Genomic DNA, 21,693 nt, shown 5'->3' on the forward strand with positions numbered 1-21,693 from the left:
AATCTTACCGCCAATTATATAAAATCTACTATAAATTTTATTTATATTTTACCAAATATCCTATTGTAACCTTCAAATTCTCAAATAATCTTAAAAAGAAAATTATGTAACTTTGTTAACTTTATTTTACGGCCAGCATAATGTCAAAAATAATGCATCCGTTAAAATAGATTCGAGTTTTCATATCCTCAAACCAAAATATTATTCACAAAATAAAGACGTATCCGATAAAATAATAAGTATAAATAAATTAATTTTTTTACTTAGTAAACTAACTTAGGAAGAAAGTCAAAAGCGAATCCTTAAGCTACAAAATCTAATTACTGATTTATTTTTCAAATATTTATCAAGTACAGTGTCATAATTGGGATTTTGATTTGTTAAATTTGATTTTACGTAAAGTCATTATGTATTGCGTTTGGTGAATCATTTTTATTTTTATAATTTTATGTTATAGTTTAATCGCGTTAACCTTTTATTTTTAGATTTAGAAAAGTTGATTATTGTAAAGTCATTATAATTATGATTATTATAATTTTTAAAAAATGTATTTTTTAGTTTATAATTTGAATTTTCGGCATGATTAGGTGGTTTGTAATTTTTTAACTTGTTAATTTTTAATTATTTTTTAAAATTATTATTCGCTTTCCCAAAAAAGGGAAGCAAAATTGAAATATTTCAATTCATTTTTTTTTTGAATTCATCATTTTCTTCTTCTTCTTTTTTAAAATTCATTTTTTTTTTATATAAATATTCTTATTTTTATGTTTTAAAAAGTAAAAATAAAAGGAGTTATTTTCACAGCGTGATAATAGTAGTTTATTCGTAAATTTTTTAAAAATTATTAATTATTTTAAGTCTAGATTGATACTAACTACGTATGGGTATTATATTATATTTTATATAATATTTAATAAAATAATTTAAAAAATATGATCTTAAAAATTTTCAATTTAAAATTACAACATGAGAGACTTTGTGGTAGTTTGAAAATATCTTTTCACTTTTAAAAAAAAATAATATTGTAGTCTATAGCTATATGGTAAATTCTACAATGCATCTAATTCGATAATTTCTTTAATGGTTTCAATATTTTGGGAAAAATTGTTACATGGGTCTGTCAATCAAATTCCTCCATGATGCACGGAGTGTTAGATGCGCCACTAATAAAAAGAGTGACAGTAGGGATAAAAATAAAATTGTTTAAGTCAGAGTATTATTTTTTTAACGTGTGAGCTATTATGATCTTAATATATCTATCAGTATATACTGTTAAAATTGCTAAAATGTCATATATTTAACAGTTTTCTAGTCAAACGGCACATGATATATATATATAGAGACAGAAAATTTATTTTATTTTTTATTCAATAAATATAACTTGAAGAATATTTTTTATCAATATTAGCCTAAATTAAAATTATAAAGAATATAAAATGTTACCACTCTTTTTCCTTAAATTAATGCTAAAAAATATTAGTAATCTTAACTAAAAACATATAAGTGCAATTTAAATAAATATTCACCTCAATAATTTTTTAGTTTATTTCTAAACCCTTGATCGTGATGTGAAAACTTAAAAAAAACCATATGAAGTGCAACCAGAATATAAAGGTGTTTCATATTTCTCAACACGATGAGCTTTTGTCCACACGGCTCGATGCTCTAAATCCCCCCCCCCCAAATAACGCTAGTACACCTTATTTATTAACAAAATATTATAATAAGCCAGTTTTCAAAACAATTCTAATCAAACTCTTTCAGGCATCATGATTATTTTTAAGGTAGGAATAACATATGATCAATCATTAGTTAGCGATATTCAACTAGTTGTTACTAACCGTACTCTAAATATTAGTCAGGAGCTTGTATAATTTGAAAACTGTACTAATATATTATCAATAAATGAATGAGTAATTTATATTTATTTACAAATTTAATTTTTTTATCAGTTATTTTCTTTAATCTACAAATAGTGTATATTTTTACTTTACCCTACTCCCCTTTGGTCTTCAAAAAATATTGAAGGCAAATTGCTCTTACCCCCTCTCATCTAGACGTTTTATAGAAGCAAATATTTACAGATATCGCGCCATTTAGAAATTCCATTTTTATTTTAGATATACTTTTAAAAGATCCAAAACTGGTATAAGACCTCTATAATTTCTATAGATGCATAGATATAGGTGGTATTAAATTTGATTTTTAAATATAATATAAATAAAGAATTTATTCAAAAGAAATCGTAGTACCCCAATAAACCTCTGCATACGTATAAAAAATAAACTCGAGATATTTACAAAAAAAATGCACCTTATTTTGAAATATTTTATCATTTATAATGGGATTTTTGATCCATTCCCATTCGGTTAACATCAATTTTCCTTAGAAAAAGAGGTTAAACAATAGTTGAATTGAATATAAACAATCGATTGATTCAAAGGAAAAATTTTAATTAGTGATTTGCATACAGAGCTCTAATCTATGAATCAAGTGGATTTTTTAGCGTCATAAAATTTAAGATAATATTTTCTCATTTCAGAGAATTATGTAAATTTTTATTATAATGAAATGATAAAATTACTATTTAAAAAAAATAAATACAAAATTAATTATATTTGAGATTTGTCTGGATTCATAACATATGTATTTTGCTTTTTCCAATTTCCCAATATTTTACAACCTAAATTAAATCTAACTGCATTTTATCCATCTTGTCGTAATCGTACACAACAAATTATTACATTCGCACAAATTTTAAATGTTAAATCATGTAAAAGTAACAATCATCTGTACACTCAATAATAGCAAAATCTATATTCTATAAATATGGTAACAAAAAATAATTTTGCTATAATTAAAATTAAAATATATACAATACAATATGGTAGTACTATATAAATAACGGTATTAACAAATAAACAAATCCCTAATCCATTAATATTTAATGATTTTATTCTAGGATATCTATTTAACTAATCATTCATTCCAAGAAGCGTTTTAGACGTTCAGTGTTGTAAATTGGTGCAGAAACGTATCCGTTACTTCCGGTCACTACAGGTGGTGGAGCGATATTGTACCTAGCCGTGATGGTGACTTCCTTTGCGCCGCTTTGTTTCCCACCCCCTCGCCGCCCTCGTACCTTTCCTCTACCACCACCCCTACCGCCTCTTCCACCTTTGAAACTTCCACCAGATGAATTCCTCGATCTAAAACCTGTAGAAGATGAGCGCCCAAATCCGGAACGGTTGCCTGAATTGGAACGACCCCGACCTTTTAATAAAAAAAATTCAAATGCATAAAAATGTGTTTCTTATAATTATAAGAACTGGCAAATCTCTTAAAAAATTTTTTTGGATAAACTATAAACATATATTTAGATTTCGAAACTAAAAAAATTTTCCAATTCCTGTCATTATTGGTACAAATCATTTACTCGAGGTATAGACAATTAAAAAAATATTCTAGACAATTTACACTTTTTAAGGCCTCACAGGTCGGATCATAATGATTTTATGATTGATAGAGATATTGCTTATTATGTGTGTAAAGAAGTTTATGGTAATAATATAAGATGAGACGAAAGTATATAGTATACTTTATAAAAATTCATAATAAATGTATAATTACATTTATTTCATTTCAATTAGCCGAATTTATTTATTCAAAAATTCCCTTGATCTAATAGCCGTTTTTTTGTTTAAATATTACTATTTACCGTTTTCATTAGAGGGTGAATTGGATGTTAGCGATCCTATGTTCCTGGTGGATATTAAGCCGAGATTGCTTTCAAAAAATCTGTACTTGCTCACGTAATTGTTAAGTGTGTGAGACACTACGTTATCGTAGAGGGCTCCACCATTGGCAATCAAGTTCAGTTGCTTTTCCATCGCGGCTCGCATAGTAGGTAGTACCAGCTCTGCGTCTATCTATTTTTAAATAAAACATCTTAAGCAGGACTTCAAACTCTAGTAATACTTCAGCCATGTTAGGTTCAAATAAGAGTTAAAGGCAAAATTATAACCGAAAACGGGAAAATGGATTTATCAAAATCTATATTAAAGCAAAGAATATAGCAAATATTGATTTAAATAATTTCTATCAACCCAAACTGAATTCGTTTTTTATAAATTTGGGGTAATGGATCTGAGTTCAACCCTTATAACTCAGGTTCGGTTCAAAGACCTGCTTTATTCATTGAAATGCCTTTTTAATAAGTATAGAAGATGTAGATAGTTTTTATTTATGATTAATTTTATATAAAATTATTGCTTATGATTTGTAAATCACAATGTATAAGCATTTCCCGAAAAAAAATTAGAAATTTTAGGACATTATATTCGACATTTAAATCGTCAATCTTTTTATAATCTTTCTAAATGCATAAGAGTAAGGTCCATTATTTTAAACCTTTCTGAATTTTTATTTTTGTTAAGGCAATTTATATTAAAAATTTTCATATATTCTATTGAGGCAAAATGTCTAATATACAAGCTTTTAAAACCTTGGGGTAGGATTATGATCTCTATATATATTCAGAAGAGCCAATCCATTGGTCCTCGCCTGGCCAGAGGTTGCCCTTAAATAACTTTTAAGTCGAGTGAATGTAGAAAATAACCGCTCATTGGTGCAAGTAGTTACGGGAAGCGTTGCTAATATTAAAAGTATTTTGATATTTGTTCTTACGTTTAGAGTTTCCTTAAATATATTAATTGTAATGCCTCAACAGATTTGCTGGGATGCTCTGTAAGGATAATGGTGCTTAGATCAAAATACCAAGCTTCAGTATCTGATTTTAGCTGTTCGTATCCTCCGATAATGTCGGATTCATAAAAAATACAAATTTTTTTAATGAATATTAAATTATCGTTAATAATTAATTGTTCTGAGATGGCAAAAGAAAATTAAAATATTTGCTATGCCCTTCAAATTTTAATTTAAAGTGAGTAATAATTGTTTTTAATATTGGTAAAAAAATAATTTCTTTATAATAATCAGAAGTAGTAGATTATTCTCAATGACTCTGTAATACTATCCAGAATAATTCCAATGGTAATATATTATCCTTCCACAAACATCAAAACCAGAAAAATATAAATATATATGGAATTTATATGATATAAAGTCACTTTTGAGTCTTTTGAACGTATAATCTAAAGGAAAAATTTGCTCAGGGGGGGGGGGGGGTCCAAACCCGAAACACCGCCCCCTCCGAGAGCTACGCCACTGGCCCGAACCAGGTTCTTTAACGTCACCATTTTGCACAATGGAATTCATAAATAATACTACAAATGAAGAAGAAATAATCGGTATACAAGAAAGTTAAACTATTGAATTTCCTTGGTCAAAAGTTTAAATTATTGAACTTTATTAGTCAAAAGAATAAACTATTGAATTTTCTTGGTCAGAACTTTAAACTATTAAATTTTATTGGTCAGAAGTTTAAACTATAAAATTTCCTTGATCAGAAGTTTAAATTGAATTTTCTTGGTCAAAAGTTTAAACTATTGAATTTTCTTGTTCATAAGTTTAAACTAATAAATTTTCTTGGTAAGAAGTTTAAACTATTGAATTTTCTTAGTCAAAAGTTTAAATTAATTAATTTTATTGGTCAATTAATAAATAAAATGAACAATACTATAATAAAATTAACATGTTTATCGTATCTTGACCACAACTAGTGATATTTTTTTAAAAAAAGGTATCTATATTCAATGTTATATTACTTATAAATTAATATTAAGAAAAAAAAATTGGGCTATATTGGTAAAAACAAAGAGCCAGAAGGTTAGATCCAAATCAAATAAAGAAAGTGTTAAATTGTTTTTTCCCCCAAAAAACCTCAAAACATTACTCAAACTTGTGTGAATCATTTAATAATAAATTTTGGTTGCAGATAGTATTGTTAAAACCCATTCGAGTCGATTTTAAAAAACGAAAAAATACCATTATGTAAAGATTTTGCACACAGCTGAAATGCTTGGACATATATTTACCATATCTCGATGCTCACATAATATTATGTTAGCTAAAATCTTAATCGGAAAGTTTTGAAAAATCGACCCAAATCAAGCGTTTTAACAACACTAGTTGCAGATGGAATTGAACAATTTTTCAGTTAATTTTACCATTTCCAATTTTTATATTATGCACACTTTTACACGGATTTTATTGTATACACTCGTATCTAAATATTTTTATGAGTGCATCGGTATATAGATTTCTTTCAAAGTAGTGTATTGGCTTCGATATCTAGACATGTTTGAAAAGTAATTTTTCACAACTCTTATAACTTACCCCCTTATAAGGCTGGATTCATAGTTGGATCCAATTCGACACGATTAACAGATGATCGATATCCTATCGGATCTAAATATGAATGAATCCAGCCTAAAAGAGGAAATATGGAGGTCAATGTGATTAATATAAATGTAACGTTAGCGTTAAAAAGTAAGATAATGGCGATATTTATTTTTTTCAAAAAAAATAAATTATATTTTATACCATTTCGTATCCATGCACCAAAGCTATTCCGAGTTGAGTTGGCATTAGATACCTGATATGAAATAACGATATTCATTTTTAATAATACGTAACATTTAATTTTAAACAATGACAATATATTTGACGAATGGAAAAAAAAGAAAGGAAAGAGGAAAAAAAAAGGAGAAAGAGAAAAAAAAGAAAGGAAAGAGAAAAAAAAGTTTGGAAAGAGTAAAAAGAAAAAGAAAGGAAAGAGTAAAAAAACGAAAGGAAAGAGAGAAAAAGAAGATTAAGACCCCGGATCTGGATTAAGACCCTGGATCTGTGCTTTTAATATTTTCACGAAACGGAAGCGTACTCTAATATTCAGAACTTAGTAGTTTTTTAATAAAAAAATATAGGGTAACCTAGCTTTTCCTCCGCCGCTATTAGTATTTCCTTCTTGGTCATTGTCAAAATCATTGTTTTGAAAAGATGATTTGAAGTTTTTCCGATTAGCAGTGTTACCTGTAGTTTTTAGTTTAAAAAAATATATATATACACACATTTCCTTAGGTTATACATCTCATGGCCATTAATGATTACTTACTAATTATGTTTAAATTATTGTAATAATTTTACATTACCCACTATCTTAACGTAGTTCCTGTCAATTATTTTTTTGATATGGACTGGAATACTAGCATCTGTGCCAATCCCGTGTGTTTCCATCAGCTTGATAAGTTCCGATTCGGTGAGCAAGTTGGGAGGTTTGGTTTGATATTCTGTTGTTTCTACCTTTATTTTTGAACAAAAAAAGGTTTATATAGTAATAAACATAATAAAAAAGGTTGTATGTCCGTCTGGAGTGTCCAGTTCAAGATATTTTATCGTATATGGTACGCACACCGTCATAGTTTTTGAAACGTACCCCGCTATTCAGTATAAAAAAAACGTTTTAATGTGCCTCTATTTTGTGAAATAGGATATCCCGAACCAGCTAACAAGGCATGAGAAATGAGGATGCAGGCGATCGACCCACCCATAACCCCCCAATCCACAAATATTGCATTCTAATAGTATTTTGTAAGGGAAGCATTTTTCCCAAATGGAAGAATAAATTCCTGAGAATTAACAATGATCGGATCCATCTCCATAATTTACCCTTCAAAGAGTCCAACTTTAAAATAAATTAAATTAAATGTTGTTCACTTGCCTAAAAACTATCATTTTTTAAAAAAAATAAATAATAATCTTCAGGTTCAGGCTTTCACGATGACATGCGAATTAAAAATGGCGTAGCCTATAGATATAAAATGATCAGCATCAAATAAAATATTAAAAGCGAACGGAAAAGTTAAACCGGGCAACATTGGGTTATGACAAGGTTTATTAAAAATGCCGATTCAGGTCGATTTTAAAAAAGACGACCTGTTAAGATTTTACCCAAAATAATGTTAGTAAGCCTGAAGTTTTCGCTCATAGATGGCCGAAGGATTTGGACCTCCATTTGCTAAATCTCGAGGCTCACATAATATTATTTTGGCTACAATCTTAATCGGGTCATTTTTAAGAATGAATCCGAATCGGGCTTTTTAAAAACCCTAGATAGAACTCTTCTCGGCCAGCGAGCATCTTTGAGATGCCCCTCCCCTTCCAGATTATAAACGCAAGACCTTCTATGGAAAATAAGCCCGAATTATAAGAAGATAGAAAAAGATGGGAGAAAGGTTAATTAAATGTTTTAAAAAAATATAATATATAATATAATACTTTAATGACGGGGTAAATCATTCCCTCCTTGAATTCGGTCCGTTGATGGTTAACGGATTTATTAGTGAGACCGTTCTCCCCCAATTTCCATGGCATAATCTCCATGAATCCGGCTTCCAATAATTCCCTGTGTTCGCTTTTAAAAATTTCACCGTTTATTTCGAAAGTGGTAACGTATTCGAGGTACTTAGCATTTCCCATCAACTAGGAAAAAAAAAATTATATTTTTTTTAGATGATAATAATAATTATAAGAATATTTTTAAGCCTTTTAATTTTATGAATTTAATCGGAGTTGGATATATTTTCTTTCAAATTAAGGTGATAACATGTTAAATTCTTATTTCAAAATTTAGATAAAAATACCGGCCAGGAATTTCGTGTTTTTTAAAGAAACTTTTATGGATTTTTTTTACGGATAGAGTCGAGCAAAAAACTTTTACAAATTAGACCAAGTTTAAAAAAACAACCCCTTTTTACAAATATTAATGGACGTTTATGCTAGTCTGATCTATCAAAATATTGTTTCCTATTATATATTTTGTCTCACGTAATAATATCTTTTCTATTAATAGTTTTGTACTCTTATGAAATAGTATATTTAGATTTATAAAAATTACAAGATTATAAGAAGCTACCAAATAAGTAACTTGTATCTTAGATACAAGTATTCGTATCTGAATTTTAGAACATTAATATTTCCCTGAAGAAGCCTTTATAAAAAAAAATGCGAATAAAATTTATATAAAACTTTTTTTTCTTTAGGGTGTCCTAAATATCAAAAATATATTTCGTAAACTTTCGAAACTTTAACGAAAGAAGAAATAGGCTAATTTTAATTAAAAACTAAAAACAAATAAACATAATTCTATAAAATTTCGAAATTTTAACATACGATATCTCAAAGTTTTTTTCATTTTTGTGAATTTTTAAACCACCAGGTTTATGACATAGCCTTACAAAATTTAAGTTTATATTATATATAATATAATTTATAAGAGATCTGTTGATCCATACCAAAGCTCGAATAGGGCAAGGGACAGACTTGAAAAAGAAATCATTTTTTTTTAAAAAAAAAACCTAAACTAGGCCTTATAATAATAAAAAAACCTTGGTAAATTTTTTACAGGCCTGGCTGAGTAAATTATAAAAAAATACACGAGTCGAGCTAAGTCGGGCAAATTTTAAAAAAAAAAACTATAACGGGATGGGTCTGGCAAATAAATTTTTTGGTCAGGCCGGACAATATGTACAAAAATTTTTAGGGGTGGGCCAGGGCCATGCAACCAAAATTATTTAGAAAAATGGCAAAATTTTCAAAATAATAAGACTGGGCCTAAAATATTTGCCATTTCTGGCGGTTTCCATGATATATGCGTATTTTCAATTTTTTCATTATGAAGGAAGGAATACGTTTTAATTTAATAAATAATAAATGAATTAACTGTAGCCAAAAAATGGGTGAATATGTAGTCGTAAATCTGCTTTTTCCCATCATCCCTATCAAAGGAATTAGAATACAATATTTGTGGAGTGGGGGTTATGGGCGGGTGGTCGCCGACGTCCTTACCCCCAAACCTGTTTTGTTGGTTTGGGCCACCCTGGGCCATTATTTTATTGACGGCAGGGCTCAGATGTGGAACGGATCTAGCAGCGTTCAGGATAGATTGAAAATCAAATCCAGCCGAATAAGCGGACGTTTCGGTCCTAGGATAACTAATATAACCGGAGGTGTAAAGCTTTTCTGCCAAATCCATAGTGTGGTGCGGACTATGACCTGTACAAATGTGAGTAAAGTGTATAGAACATTATGCTTATACAATAATGGGGAAGTCCAATTAACAAAGCGCTTAAAATTTGTTTAACTTCCATATTATGAAGCCAAATCAAAATAAAATATTGAAATGACATATACTATTTCACTCAGAATAAAAATTGTAAGGCTCAGAATTTTTTTGAATTTCACAGGAGAATATTTTATATCGCCCAGGAGAAAATGCATTTTAAATTATAATTACCCTTCGCGTTTATTTTTTTTTATCTTCACAATTAATTATCATGAGAGTTGGGGAAATTGCTGGCGGACCTAAGTTTTGCCGACAACTATCTCAGTCTCTGATCTTTTTTGTTGAAAACATAGCTCAACCTTAAAGAAGGCAGGAATACATTAAATCTGAACCTCAATGCTTAGGAAATTTTCTTAGGCACTGGCCAGTAGAGTGTGCCGAATCAGCTGATTTTGCCCAACTAAAAAATATTAGAGCATATATGGACTGGATTGATCGATGTACATATGCCCCAGTTCGTGATATATAACTCACTTAATATTAAAAGATTTGTAGTAATTACAAGTCACGATACAAAGTTGCATATAAAAAAATGGAACTTATAGTTTTTAAAGTAATACAGATATAAGTTATTGTTTCAATCATCATTAAAAGCCAATGTTTATTTTTAATATATATATTGCCAAATTTATTAGGGAAACTCATCACATTATCGAGATGTTGTAGAACATATTTATTTAAACCAAACAATTATGTCACATAAAAATATAATGTATTGTTATCATTACCAAAGGCTGAACTAGCTATTCTCAATAATTGAACCGTGTTTAAAGGGAGCGGAGGATAGCATTGCTTTATATTGGCCGTCATTGACTTCACGAGTGCTCTGGGCGGTCTAATTCCATAGCATTAATTTTTTTTTAAATTGAATATTATCTTTTTTTAAACCTATGTTATTTATTATAACTCCTCAATGTAACTTAATATAATACAATGAAAAACCTCTATGACCAGTGTATCTACAATAGTTATTCCTTAAAATAATCCTATTCTATATTTTTTTAAAAAACTCATCAGAATATTCTATAAACCAATGTATCCTATTAGAATTGTTTTTATCTAGGTTTAACTTAACGTTAGCATTAAATATCTCAGGGTTAGAAGATGGGAAATCTTAAAATGTTAAAACCTAGAATTATGATTTAATAGTACTTCAAATAACGCAAAATGAGGGAGAGGGGGAGATAAAATTGGTTATAAAATGACCCTTTTAAACAATGTAAAATTAATTATTGTCAAGTAGGAGGTCACTTATTTATTTATTTTTTAAAAGAAAATAGTCATTTGATTTTTAGTAAAAAAATTTATATTGTTTTTTTTACCCCTGGTTAATATCTCCTCTGACTAATAGGCAGAAGGCGTTAATGGCCTCTTTGTCAAAAATTCGGCCCCTGTCCCAATACAGTTTCAACGTATCTTGGTCGCGGTTGAAGTTCGAATAATAGCTATTACCGGTAGCTTGATTGTCTAACGAAACCTTTAAATATGTATACGTAATTTGTAAATAGTATGTATCAGTAATATTTGGATAAACATAAATTGCATATATATAAAAAAAAGAATACTCAAATTTTAGATAACAGTTTGGGGTAAAATGAGCAAATCAGAAAATAATAAGATGATAACGTATTTTAAAGCATTTGCATATCCCTTTAAACAAAGTAAACGGAGTTGCATTTTTTTTTCATTTTTAAGATAAATGGAAGAATCAATTCTGAAATAGCAAGAAAATTGTCAAAACACTCGAATAAGCTAGATCACACCTGTTTCAGTGAAGTAATTCGTTTATGTGTGCATAAATATATACATATATATATATAAGTAAATATTATTATTCTTTTTTTTACCCTAACATCGATTCCCCAATATGTTTGGCTTTGAAACTTTTTGATAAAATCATCCCTGGCAACGCAAAATCCTAGGGTGGGTGTTTGGCAGGGTCCAAAGGATACAACTAAATTATGTAATTCATTAATTGAAAACATAGATGTATAAAATCAATTTTATTTTCGACCACACTATATTCTAGGCAGGTGTGTTGTGTCCCAAATATTTTTTTTAAAAAAAATAACTACGAGGAAGAAATCTCAAAAAATGGCTCATATATCACATCTTGAAGAAAATAATGGATCATTTTATATAAAATCAATCAAAAGGGCATGATTTTCGTGGGCCCCCTTGGAATTTGGGTAATTTTTTATATATAAACTAAGGCACACGTATAACTAATGCAGTTTTCACATTTTTGCACCCGAATCCTTATATTTTTTGGGAGTATAAAGGGTCAAGATATGAAAAATGGCCTATATCATAGGCTAATTGATGAGCATTCCATTAAAGATACACTAAAAAATATTGAATTATACATAAATAATTATAATATCAAAATAAAGTCGCTAGAGTATATTTTTAAAATTATTTTTAATGTGGTGGTCCCTTTAACCTCGTTCTGAATTTTAAAATCATTGTAAAAAATAAATTCGTTTTTTTTTCGATTTTTTCAAATTTAAAACAAATATCACTAAAAAGATCCTAAGCCTTTATGTAAAAATTGGAGTGCCGATTTACTGTTTTCATGGTAAAAAGATAATATAAAATAATTATTCATCGAATTTCATTGTCAATTTATATTAATTTATTAAGCTTTGTTTTTTTCCTGAAATTAATATAAATTTACAATGGAATTCTTGTTTTATGATTAATAATTATCATTTTAATATATTTAACCATTTTTTTACAAGATATTCATATTATAATTGAGATTCAACATCATATGTTTTATGCAATATTTTAATTTTTATTGGTAAGAAAATATTTAAAAAGAGCAAATTACATCTATCTATATATATACCATTACACGAAAATATTTTTAAACTAACCCAAATTCACAATTTTTTATAAAAAATTATGCATAAATATATGTTGTAATTATATAAATAGATTATCATATAAGTGCATTTTGAATAATATTAGAACAATTAATAAGATATGCTATCTATTTTGAAAAAAAACTCTTACTTTTTTAAGGTATTTTTACCAATTTTCGCACTTAAAGCAAAAATTTATCATTCCAATTTTATTTTAATACAGATTGGTCTTAATGGTATTTTTTTAAATTTTATAAAAATCAGAGAAGCTCATTTTTTTTTATAAATATTTTAGATATTAAATCTATTAAAACAAATCTTTAATTGAATAACAATTGATAAGCATATAGTTTATTTTTTCATATTTGATATCTACAAAAAATAAGCTAGAATGCTAAAATTTTGAACAATGCTTCATGGGCCTAGATTTAATGACCAAGCCCGGGCCAGGCCCATCGTAAAAAAAATTTTAAGCCCAGGCCCGGCCCGTTTTTAATATTTAAAAAAATTCCCAAGCCCACTATAATATTTAAAAAATTTCCTAAGCCCATAAAATTATTTTATGTATACTTAACTTATGCTGAAGTAATACTAATAGAAATATAATATTTTATTTAGTAATAATATATATATAAAATATTAATAAATGATATAAACAAAATTTTAATTGATATTTCCAAATTATCATTTAAAAATAATATATTATCTACATTTTCGTTATTTAAATTTGTTCTTCTTTCTTCAATAACCCTTCCAATAGTACTGAAATTATGTTCACTGGAAACATTAGATGCTGGAATTGCATGACTTTTTTTGGCTAATCTTGCCAATTTTGGCAAGATTTATTCATGCTTTTTCCACCAATCTAGGATGCAGTCATCATAGTTGATATCCTCTTCATTTAGCTGAATATCCATATATAAATTAATCTCATCAGCATCCCTCTCATTATGAAGTATTGTATCATCCTCCCATGAAGACATATCCAATAATGAGGATGAAGCTAAAAATATTATATAGCTAAAAAGATTTATAAAGAATAAATTACTGGTAGCTCTAGTAATCCTCGAAGTTTTGCCATCTTTGAAAACATTTTTGGGAATATTCCCTGATTTTGGCTGTTTCGTGCCCAGGCCGTTGTGTTAAGTTAAGTAAAATTATACCAATTTCCGATTTAAAAAATATATACTCTCCCAAGGTGTATAGGAAATTTGATAAATAACAATAATAAAATCAGAATGATTTGTTATATTTGTCCTATTAAATATCCTTAAAATAAGCTAAATTTGAATTTAAAAATTTAATGGGCCGGGCTGTGGGCCAGCCCGGCCCATGAAGGTCTCTAATGTGTACCTTAGTTTGGTATATAAAATTTTCCCCAAAATCCCAAGGGGACAGAAGAATCATGATCGGTTTGACATATAATAGTGCCCCTAATGTAATTTTCCAGATTGCATGCATGCATGCAAACTTACACTCAGATTGCAAAGATGGAAATATTTTTGTAGAGAAAGTGAAAACTAACTATGACAGCACAATTAAACTTATGTGAAGGCTTCTTTAGAAGAAGGAGAATGTTGAATAATAAAATTTTAGTTTTACAAATTGTAACCTTTATTTTAGTCATAACGTATATTTTAGTTTTATTTTAAGATTATATGTTCATTTTAGTTTTATCTTAGTTTTATTTTAAGTTAACCTTTTTATATTTATTCAAATATTACTTTTGTAAATAGATATATGTATGTGATGAAAAAGAGTAATAAAACAGATAATAAAAATATATTTTTCACTTTCTCTACATGTTGCCTAGGTGTGAGGTTGGCAAAAAAGACTCGCCACCATGCAATTTTTTTTCTCTTTCTTATATTTTTATGGTGAGATGTTATATGTAAAAATATTAATAATAATATTTTTAAAAAAAAAAAAAATTCTATATAAGAAGGAAAAAAAAGGTAAAAATTATTTTCACATTTTCACAATGTTTACAATCAAGTTGATTAATATACCTTTGGATGTATCAATTTATGATATACTTTATGAATTTACTTATGATTGTGATATACAATATTCAAGAGAATCCAATAGTGATGATGTTATCTTTGAATTTTTTAGTCTCAAGGAGATGATTAGATATTTTGAACAACTTAACGGAAAATTTTATGTTTATAATGATTTGGAGTTTATTCAACTCCGGTGTATATTTATAAAAATAAACGTATCATTTTTATTTTAAATGCTTATATGAAATGTTATAAAAGTTAACATAAATGGACACTAAACCAGATTTCATATTTTATAAATTTCCAAAACTTATTGGACCACTTACTGAGATTTATTTAGATAGGGTGTGTTATTTTTCGACCAACACATTACCAAACTCCATTAAAATAAATACTTTACTTAATAATTTATCTGATGATGTGTTTGATAATATTAAATCAATTTGCTCAGATGCCGATATATTAGATCTTAAGATAGTGATTAAGAAATTAGCTTACCTTTTACCTGTACAAGATAAAAATATTTTAATAAACAAATTCAACTTATTACAGCAGAATGCGAGTGAGAATTTCATGCAATGGTACATAAGAGTATCAAAGCTGCATAAAAAATGTAACTTTTCGGACGACAATAGATTAAAAGAAAAATTACGTAGGTCTACTTTAAATGGCAAAATAAAATATAATAAATTTTGTAAAAATATTAATTTAACCTTAAATGAAATGGTGGAGTTAGGAACTAGATTAGATAGTATTAATGATAAACCAGATAATGATAATATAAGTTATATGAATAACGATAAAAAGTCTGATAAAGATAAAAACCTTAACAATAGAAATAGAAATGACAATAATAATTATTTTAGACCTGATAATAATTTTAGAATATTTATGATAATAGAGATAATAATTATAATAGGAATAAAAATAGGAATTACGACAATAATAATAATTTTAGATACTGTTAAAGTTATGAAGTTTTTTGAATAAAAAGAATTTTTTATTTTATGATTTGAATATTAAAATGTGAGACGAATATTAAAATTATTGTTAACGAACTTGAATGTACTGAGAATATTATTGTTAATTTTAATTTTGCATATAAAATTTTTTTGAATATTAATTTTTTTTTTGTGAATATTTAATCTGTTAACATATATAAACCCCGAATTTGTGAATTGATGATTATTTTTGTTAACTAAAATTTTAATTTTTACTTTTTAATTTTTTATTTTTATTTTTCTTATATTAATTTTATTTTTCTTTTATTTTGATTATGTGTGTCACTTTGTATTTGATTATAGTTATTTATTTAATAAAGATTATCAATCAGATTTTAGTATATATTTTTTATTTCTATTTGATTAGGTTCTGTTTCTCAATCTGACAACTCTCAATTGTGACAGATACTATGATAGGAATTACGGTAATAATAATTCTAGATACCAAGATAATTATAATAACTATAACTACAACAACTATCGCTACAACAATATTAATCAATCTAATTATGGTAGAAATAATACATGGCATGATAATAATCAAAAATAACAGACCCAATACGGTGACGGAAATTGTAACAATTACCAATCTTATAGCAACAATTCAAATAATTATAGAGGTAGCGACAACAGTCAGAGAAAGAAAATACAATATAACAACAATTCAAATAAATATAGTGGTAGCGACAAACAACATTAGAAAGCAAATACAATACAACAACAATGATTACAATATGAATATTTAAGAAATTATTGAAGAGAAAGTCGACTCTACAAAGAACAAAGATGATAACGATTTTAATGTTAACAACTTATCTGGGGACATGCTTAGTGATAAAGATAATGCATTTATGACTACTTTAAAAGTGAACGATATTGTTACAAGTATGCAAGTCGACACAGGCTCCAAACATACTATTATACCTCATGGTCTGGCTAAAAAACTTGGTATTAGAGATGTTAAGAAATCCGAGTTACAACTTACCGCTTACGACGGAAATTTAATCAAGATCATCGGCATTACACAAGTTAAAGTGACTTATGAAGGTATCTCAAAATATTTACAAGAGGTAGTCGTTGAATCAAAAATTGGGACGTACATGGATCAACGCTTTCAAAAATATTTTAAATAAATTCATAGCAAATATTGACACTAATTACGAAGATGAAATAAAATAATTGATTAAAGAGTGTGAATCTAAATTGACTAACGGGCCAATCAACAAAGCAAGCGTCAAGTTACATTTAAAAAGAGATGCCCAACCTAAAATTATATTCTCCTAATGTTATATTCCACTTCTGGATTCTTAAAGAACTCCAAATCATTATAAACATAAAATTTTCCGTTAAGTTGTTCAAAATATCTAATCATCTCCTTGAGACTAAAAAATTCAAAGATAACATCATCACTATTGGGTTCTTTTGAATATTGTATATCACAATCATAAGTAAATTCATAAAGTATATCATAAATTGATACATCGAAAGGTATATTAATCAATTTGAAGGAAAACATTGTGAAAATGTGAAAATAATTTTTACCTTTTTTTCCCTTCTTATATAGAATTTATTTGTTTCTTTTTTTATTTTTATTATTAGTATTTTTACATATAACATCTCATCATAAAAATATATGGAAGAGAAGAAAAAAAATTGCATGGTGGCGAGTCATTTTTGCCAACCTCACACCGAGGCAACATGTAGAGAAAGTGAAAAATATTTTTTTATTATCTGTTTTATTACTCTTTTTCAAAACATATATATATATATATATCTTTTTACAGAAGTAATATTTGAAAAAATATAAAAAGGTTAACTTAAAATAAAACTAAAATGAAAATATAATCTTAAAATAAAATTAAAATATACGTTACGACTAAAATAAAGGTTACAATTTGTAAAACTAAAATTATATTATTCAACAATTATGAACAAATACACCCATATAGTTTGTTTAAGATTTAATTATATGATTTTTATAATCGCCTAGTGTAATAAAATTCAAAATCCCTAATATATTATTGTCATAAAAAACACTAAATTCCTGTAGTTTTAAGCAGAGTTTGAACTATAAAGGGGTTCCATTCTATTTTCTAAAATTGTAAATGCATTAAATTTAGTGTTGTTAAACAGCTATATTGAAACAATTTTTAAAATGGCTAACTCCAAATTTCATCAAGAAATTTTACGCAAGTCTGAAGATTTTGCATATAGATGGCTATTAGCAAAATCTGAGACTAGGCAAGGGTTAAAGTATTGAGTTAGCCATATTTAAAAATTGGCTCAAATTGAGCCACCTAACAACACTAGTTCCAGCTACAGTTCTTAACTTGTAGTTCTGATGGTTTCCAGTTTTTATTTGATATGTCAATCAAAAAAATTTAACCAATAAATAAAAAAAAACCCTAAAATCAATTATGTAATTTTTTTTTAAATATATATAAATTACTGGCACTTTTGTTAGAACCGGTTTCCCATAAATGTTAAAGAGAGGTCTAAATTCTGGTTCTAAACTCTAATTTTAACTGACCTGAATAGTCATTTTATAAGGAAATCATATTATCCAGAGTTTGAAATATTTATCAAAATAATAAAATCTCCAACGAATTTTGATTTCTTAAGAAAAAAAGAGGGAATGCTTAAATAGGATATTTGTTCAAATTTTACATAAAACTTCATATATCTATTTTGTAAAAAATCTTTTATAAGGAAATCTATTGTAACAGCTCAATGTGAGTTGATTTTTAAAATGGCTAATGTTAATATCTTAGCCAACCAAATATAGTATAAGCCTCAAGATTAAATTATGGGATGTCCAAACCTTTTTTCATCTATGAGAAAAATTTACAGGCTTGTGTAATATTTTCTGGATAAAATAATGAGTTAGCCATTTTTAAAAATTAGCTTAATTAGAACCATTTAACAACACTAAGTAAATCTTTTGTGATTATAATGCAAAAGACTTCAGAAAAGTTTTTTTTAAATTCTGATTAAGTAGATGTGAAGCAAATATATTTACCAATTTTTTCTTTGGTATTCATTGTTTTTGCCATATGAGCTGTTTGCAGACGTGTGAATGCACAACCAATTCTCAAATCTAATTCCTGCCTAATATATTTTTTTTAAATGATTCAGTCAAAACTATTTTGATTTCTGCAAGTGGTATTTTAAAAGGATATTAAAATAATTAAGATTACATTTGTTTTAACATAATAAATATTTTTATAACTAAAATATCATGTTCAAATTTCCTATTATGTATATAAGATAATAAATTTTTTTAGATATAAATAAATATATAAACCTTGCATCAACACTTCTTGATTCCAGATAATTTGGATCTGTCAAATTTTCGAAAGCATATTGTATTTCTCCAGGGGATAGAGAACTAAATCGAGCCCTATAAACTGATTTGTTCCTATTAAAATTATTTACATTTCCTCCACGTCCAGTGAAATCAAAGTAATTAATTCGAGTTTTATCATTAAAAAATCTTTTAACTATGTCCAATATTTCAAAGCAAATGTTTTCTCCTTCTTTATCACAATCAAGCCATAGTACCAAATAATCTAATCCTTTTCCTTCATTTTCAGCAAGGCTCTTAAGAAATGCAGGTAATCTCATCTTTGACATTGCATCCTTCCGGATAATCTTTGCCCCAAATAGTGCTGACTATTAATATATATATATATAATAATTATTTATAGTTTTTTTACTCTTGCCTTAAAAATCATATAAATCCAAACATATTATGAGCCAGAATACCCATACTATGAGAGAGAGAAAAAACTTACAAATAAAATATTTTAAATTGATTATTAGAAGTTGAACAAAGAAATAATTGCATACTAAATAATTCATACCGGATCAATTCTTTTATTGAATTCCATATCAAAATCGATTGAGAAAACATGACCAAATACCGATGTCATTTTGAAAATGACTTGTTCAGACTTAAATCTGCCATTCCAAATGTATAAAGATTTCCCTGTAACTTTAACTTCCCTCATATTATTGTTAGACAATATCCCTGCAATGGTTTTAGCCAGTGAAGGCTTTTCTGCTACCATCAAGACTGTCTTCATCAAAATTATTGCATGGATTATTCAAAGATATAGAAAAAGTCAATACGCCAATCACTGACAGCATCAATTCCTTTTGTCAAGGCATGTGGAGATCAGAGTTCATTTAGATCACTATATATTGACATGATAAATTGAAAAATACCTCTCCAAAGTCCTTAAGACCTTTTTAAAGACATCCCCACACCGAAATTTTTAATGTAATATATATCCCACCTGTAACAATTGTGGATATCTAGGGCATTACCAAATCAACTGCTCAGTTGGACAAACATACAACAACAATAACACATCAACCACTCATTCCAGAATTATCCTACCCACTTGCTAACCAGGAACCTATCAAGATCAGGAAGAACCCGCAAGTTCGTTTGGACCCTTTCCAGCTTAGCAGAGTTTAAGCGAGGAGGGGTTTTGTAAACTAAAGAAACTCTGTTTTTTTTTGTTTTTTTGTGTGTATATCATAGTACTGTACGTTCTTTTTCTTTTTGTCTAAATTAATTAACTTAGGACTGAATTCGCTCTAACCCAGCGATGCTGCGTTCGCCATTCTTTTTTTTGTCATAATAAATAGAGGACTTAAATCCACTCGAACCCAGCGGTGAGGTGTATGCCGTTCGTTTTTGTTTGATGTTTTGTGAGTCTAATTAAAATTAACTTAGGACTTAAATCTGCTCTAACCCAGCGATGCGGCGTATGATATTCTATTTCTTGTCATATTGAATTCATTTGAGACTTAAATCCACTCTAACCCAGCCGCGCGGCGAATGCCCTTTGTATTTTACCCTTTTCATTTAATGAAGACGTAAATCCACCCTAACCCGGCGGAGCGGTGAATGCCGTTCTTTTTTGTTTGTTTAACTGAATTGATTTAGGCCTTAAACCAGCGGTGCAGCGAAGGCCGTTTTCTTTTATTTAATTAAGGTAGGAATTAAATTCACCCTAACTCAGCGGAGTGGCGATGGCTGTTTATGTAATCCAATTAAGGTAGGAATTAAATCCGCCCGCGTCCCTAACCTTTTTAGATTCCCTTTTTCTTAAATATTTCCTAAATAAAATTAATATAAACATATGGCTACGTTCGAAAAATTATTTCTATTCATACTACATTAAATAATTTATATGACGTTATTACTTTATTACCTTAAAAGAATTAATATTATTTTTATTATCTTAAAAAAATATTATTATTTTAACTATGTTTAAAAAATTAATATTCTTTTTTACTACTTTAAAAAAATTAATATTATTATTACATAAAAAATATACACATAATTCAAAATTGCTTATTTTTTTTAATAAATCATGAGGAAATCATGCGAATGTATTGTGAATTTTACGTAAAATATAAAATGTGAAATCTTTTCCTTGAGATCCCACTCTCTCTTCCTAAGTTTCCCTTTAACATCGTCATCGATCCAAAACATTTAACCCGCTTCGTATTTACGATTAATGATCCTGATGATAATTTTAAAATAACTATTAAACTAGTCTGTTTAAGCCTAAAGAACTTTAATAAAGTTTATATCTAATCACGCTTTATATAGAATTTTCTTTACATCCCAAAATTAATACAAATTTTATCCTAGTCTTTTATGTGCCCATCTTTTAGTTAATTACTAAACATATATTAGGAAGTACATCGAACCTTTCTTAAAG

General features: G+C 27.7%; 1 protein-coding gene across 2 annotated transcripts; it reads right to left on the bottom strand.

The window, feature by feature from the left end:
* Window positions 1-2,780: 2,780 nt before the first annotated feature.
* Window positions 2,781-20,058, bottom strand: LOC135927468 (DNA topoisomerase 3-beta-1-like). Of its 2 annotated transcripts, none has more exons than XM_065463460.1 (13): window positions 19,816-20,058; window positions 19,257-19,624; window positions 18,972-19,060; window positions 11,929-12,035; window positions 11,404-11,558; window positions 10,810-10,916; window positions 9,680-10,011; window positions 8,236-8,439; window positions 7,110-7,260; window positions 6,891-6,990; window positions 6,505-6,556; window positions 3,719-3,929; window positions 2,781-3,273 (listed from the first exon to the last, which is right to left on the bottom strand). In XM_065463460.1, exons 1-13 carry the CDS (start codon window positions 20,035-20,037, stop codon window positions 2,984-2,986), a joined length of 2,388 nt encoding a protein of 795 aa, XP_065319532.1. In that variant the 5' UTR covers window positions 20,038-20,058; the 3' UTR covers window positions 2,781-2,983. The 2 variants fall into 2 exon arrangements, with proteins under 2 accessions (XP_065319532.1, XP_065319533.1); XM_065463461.1 differs by lacking the exon at window positions 19,816-20,058 and having other exon boundaries at window positions 2,786-3,273; window positions 19,257-19,340; window positions 19,388-19,577.
* Window positions 20,059-21,693: the final 1,635 nt, after the last annotated feature.

This window comes from Gordionus sp. m RMFG-2023, chromosome 3 (genome assembly GCF_954871325.1).
Source record: "Gordionus sp. m RMFG-2023 chromosome 3, tfGorSpeb1-WG-v2, whole genome shotgun sequence".
Taxonomy (NCBI): domain Eukaryota; kingdom Metazoa; phylum Nematomorpha; class Gordioida; order Chordodea; family Parachordodidae; genus Gordionus; species Gordionus sp. m RMFG-2023.

What these genes read in the sequence shown, in the direction of transcription:
- LOC135927468 (XM_065463460.1), bottom strand. Translation starts at nt 20,037, where the DNA reads ATGAAGACAGTCTTGATGGTAGCAGAAAAGCCTTCACTGGCTAAAACC. An exon ending in AATAGCTAGTTCAGCCTTTG is followed by an intron (nt 10,012 to 10,809) that starts GTAATGATAACA and finishes ACATTTGTACAG; the next exon opens with GTCATAGTCCGCACCACACT. An exon ending in TCACCCATTTTTTGGCTACA is followed by an intron (nt 8,440 to 9,679) that starts GTTAATTCATTT and finishes TTTTTTTCCTAG; the next exon opens with TTGATGGGAAATGCTAAGTA.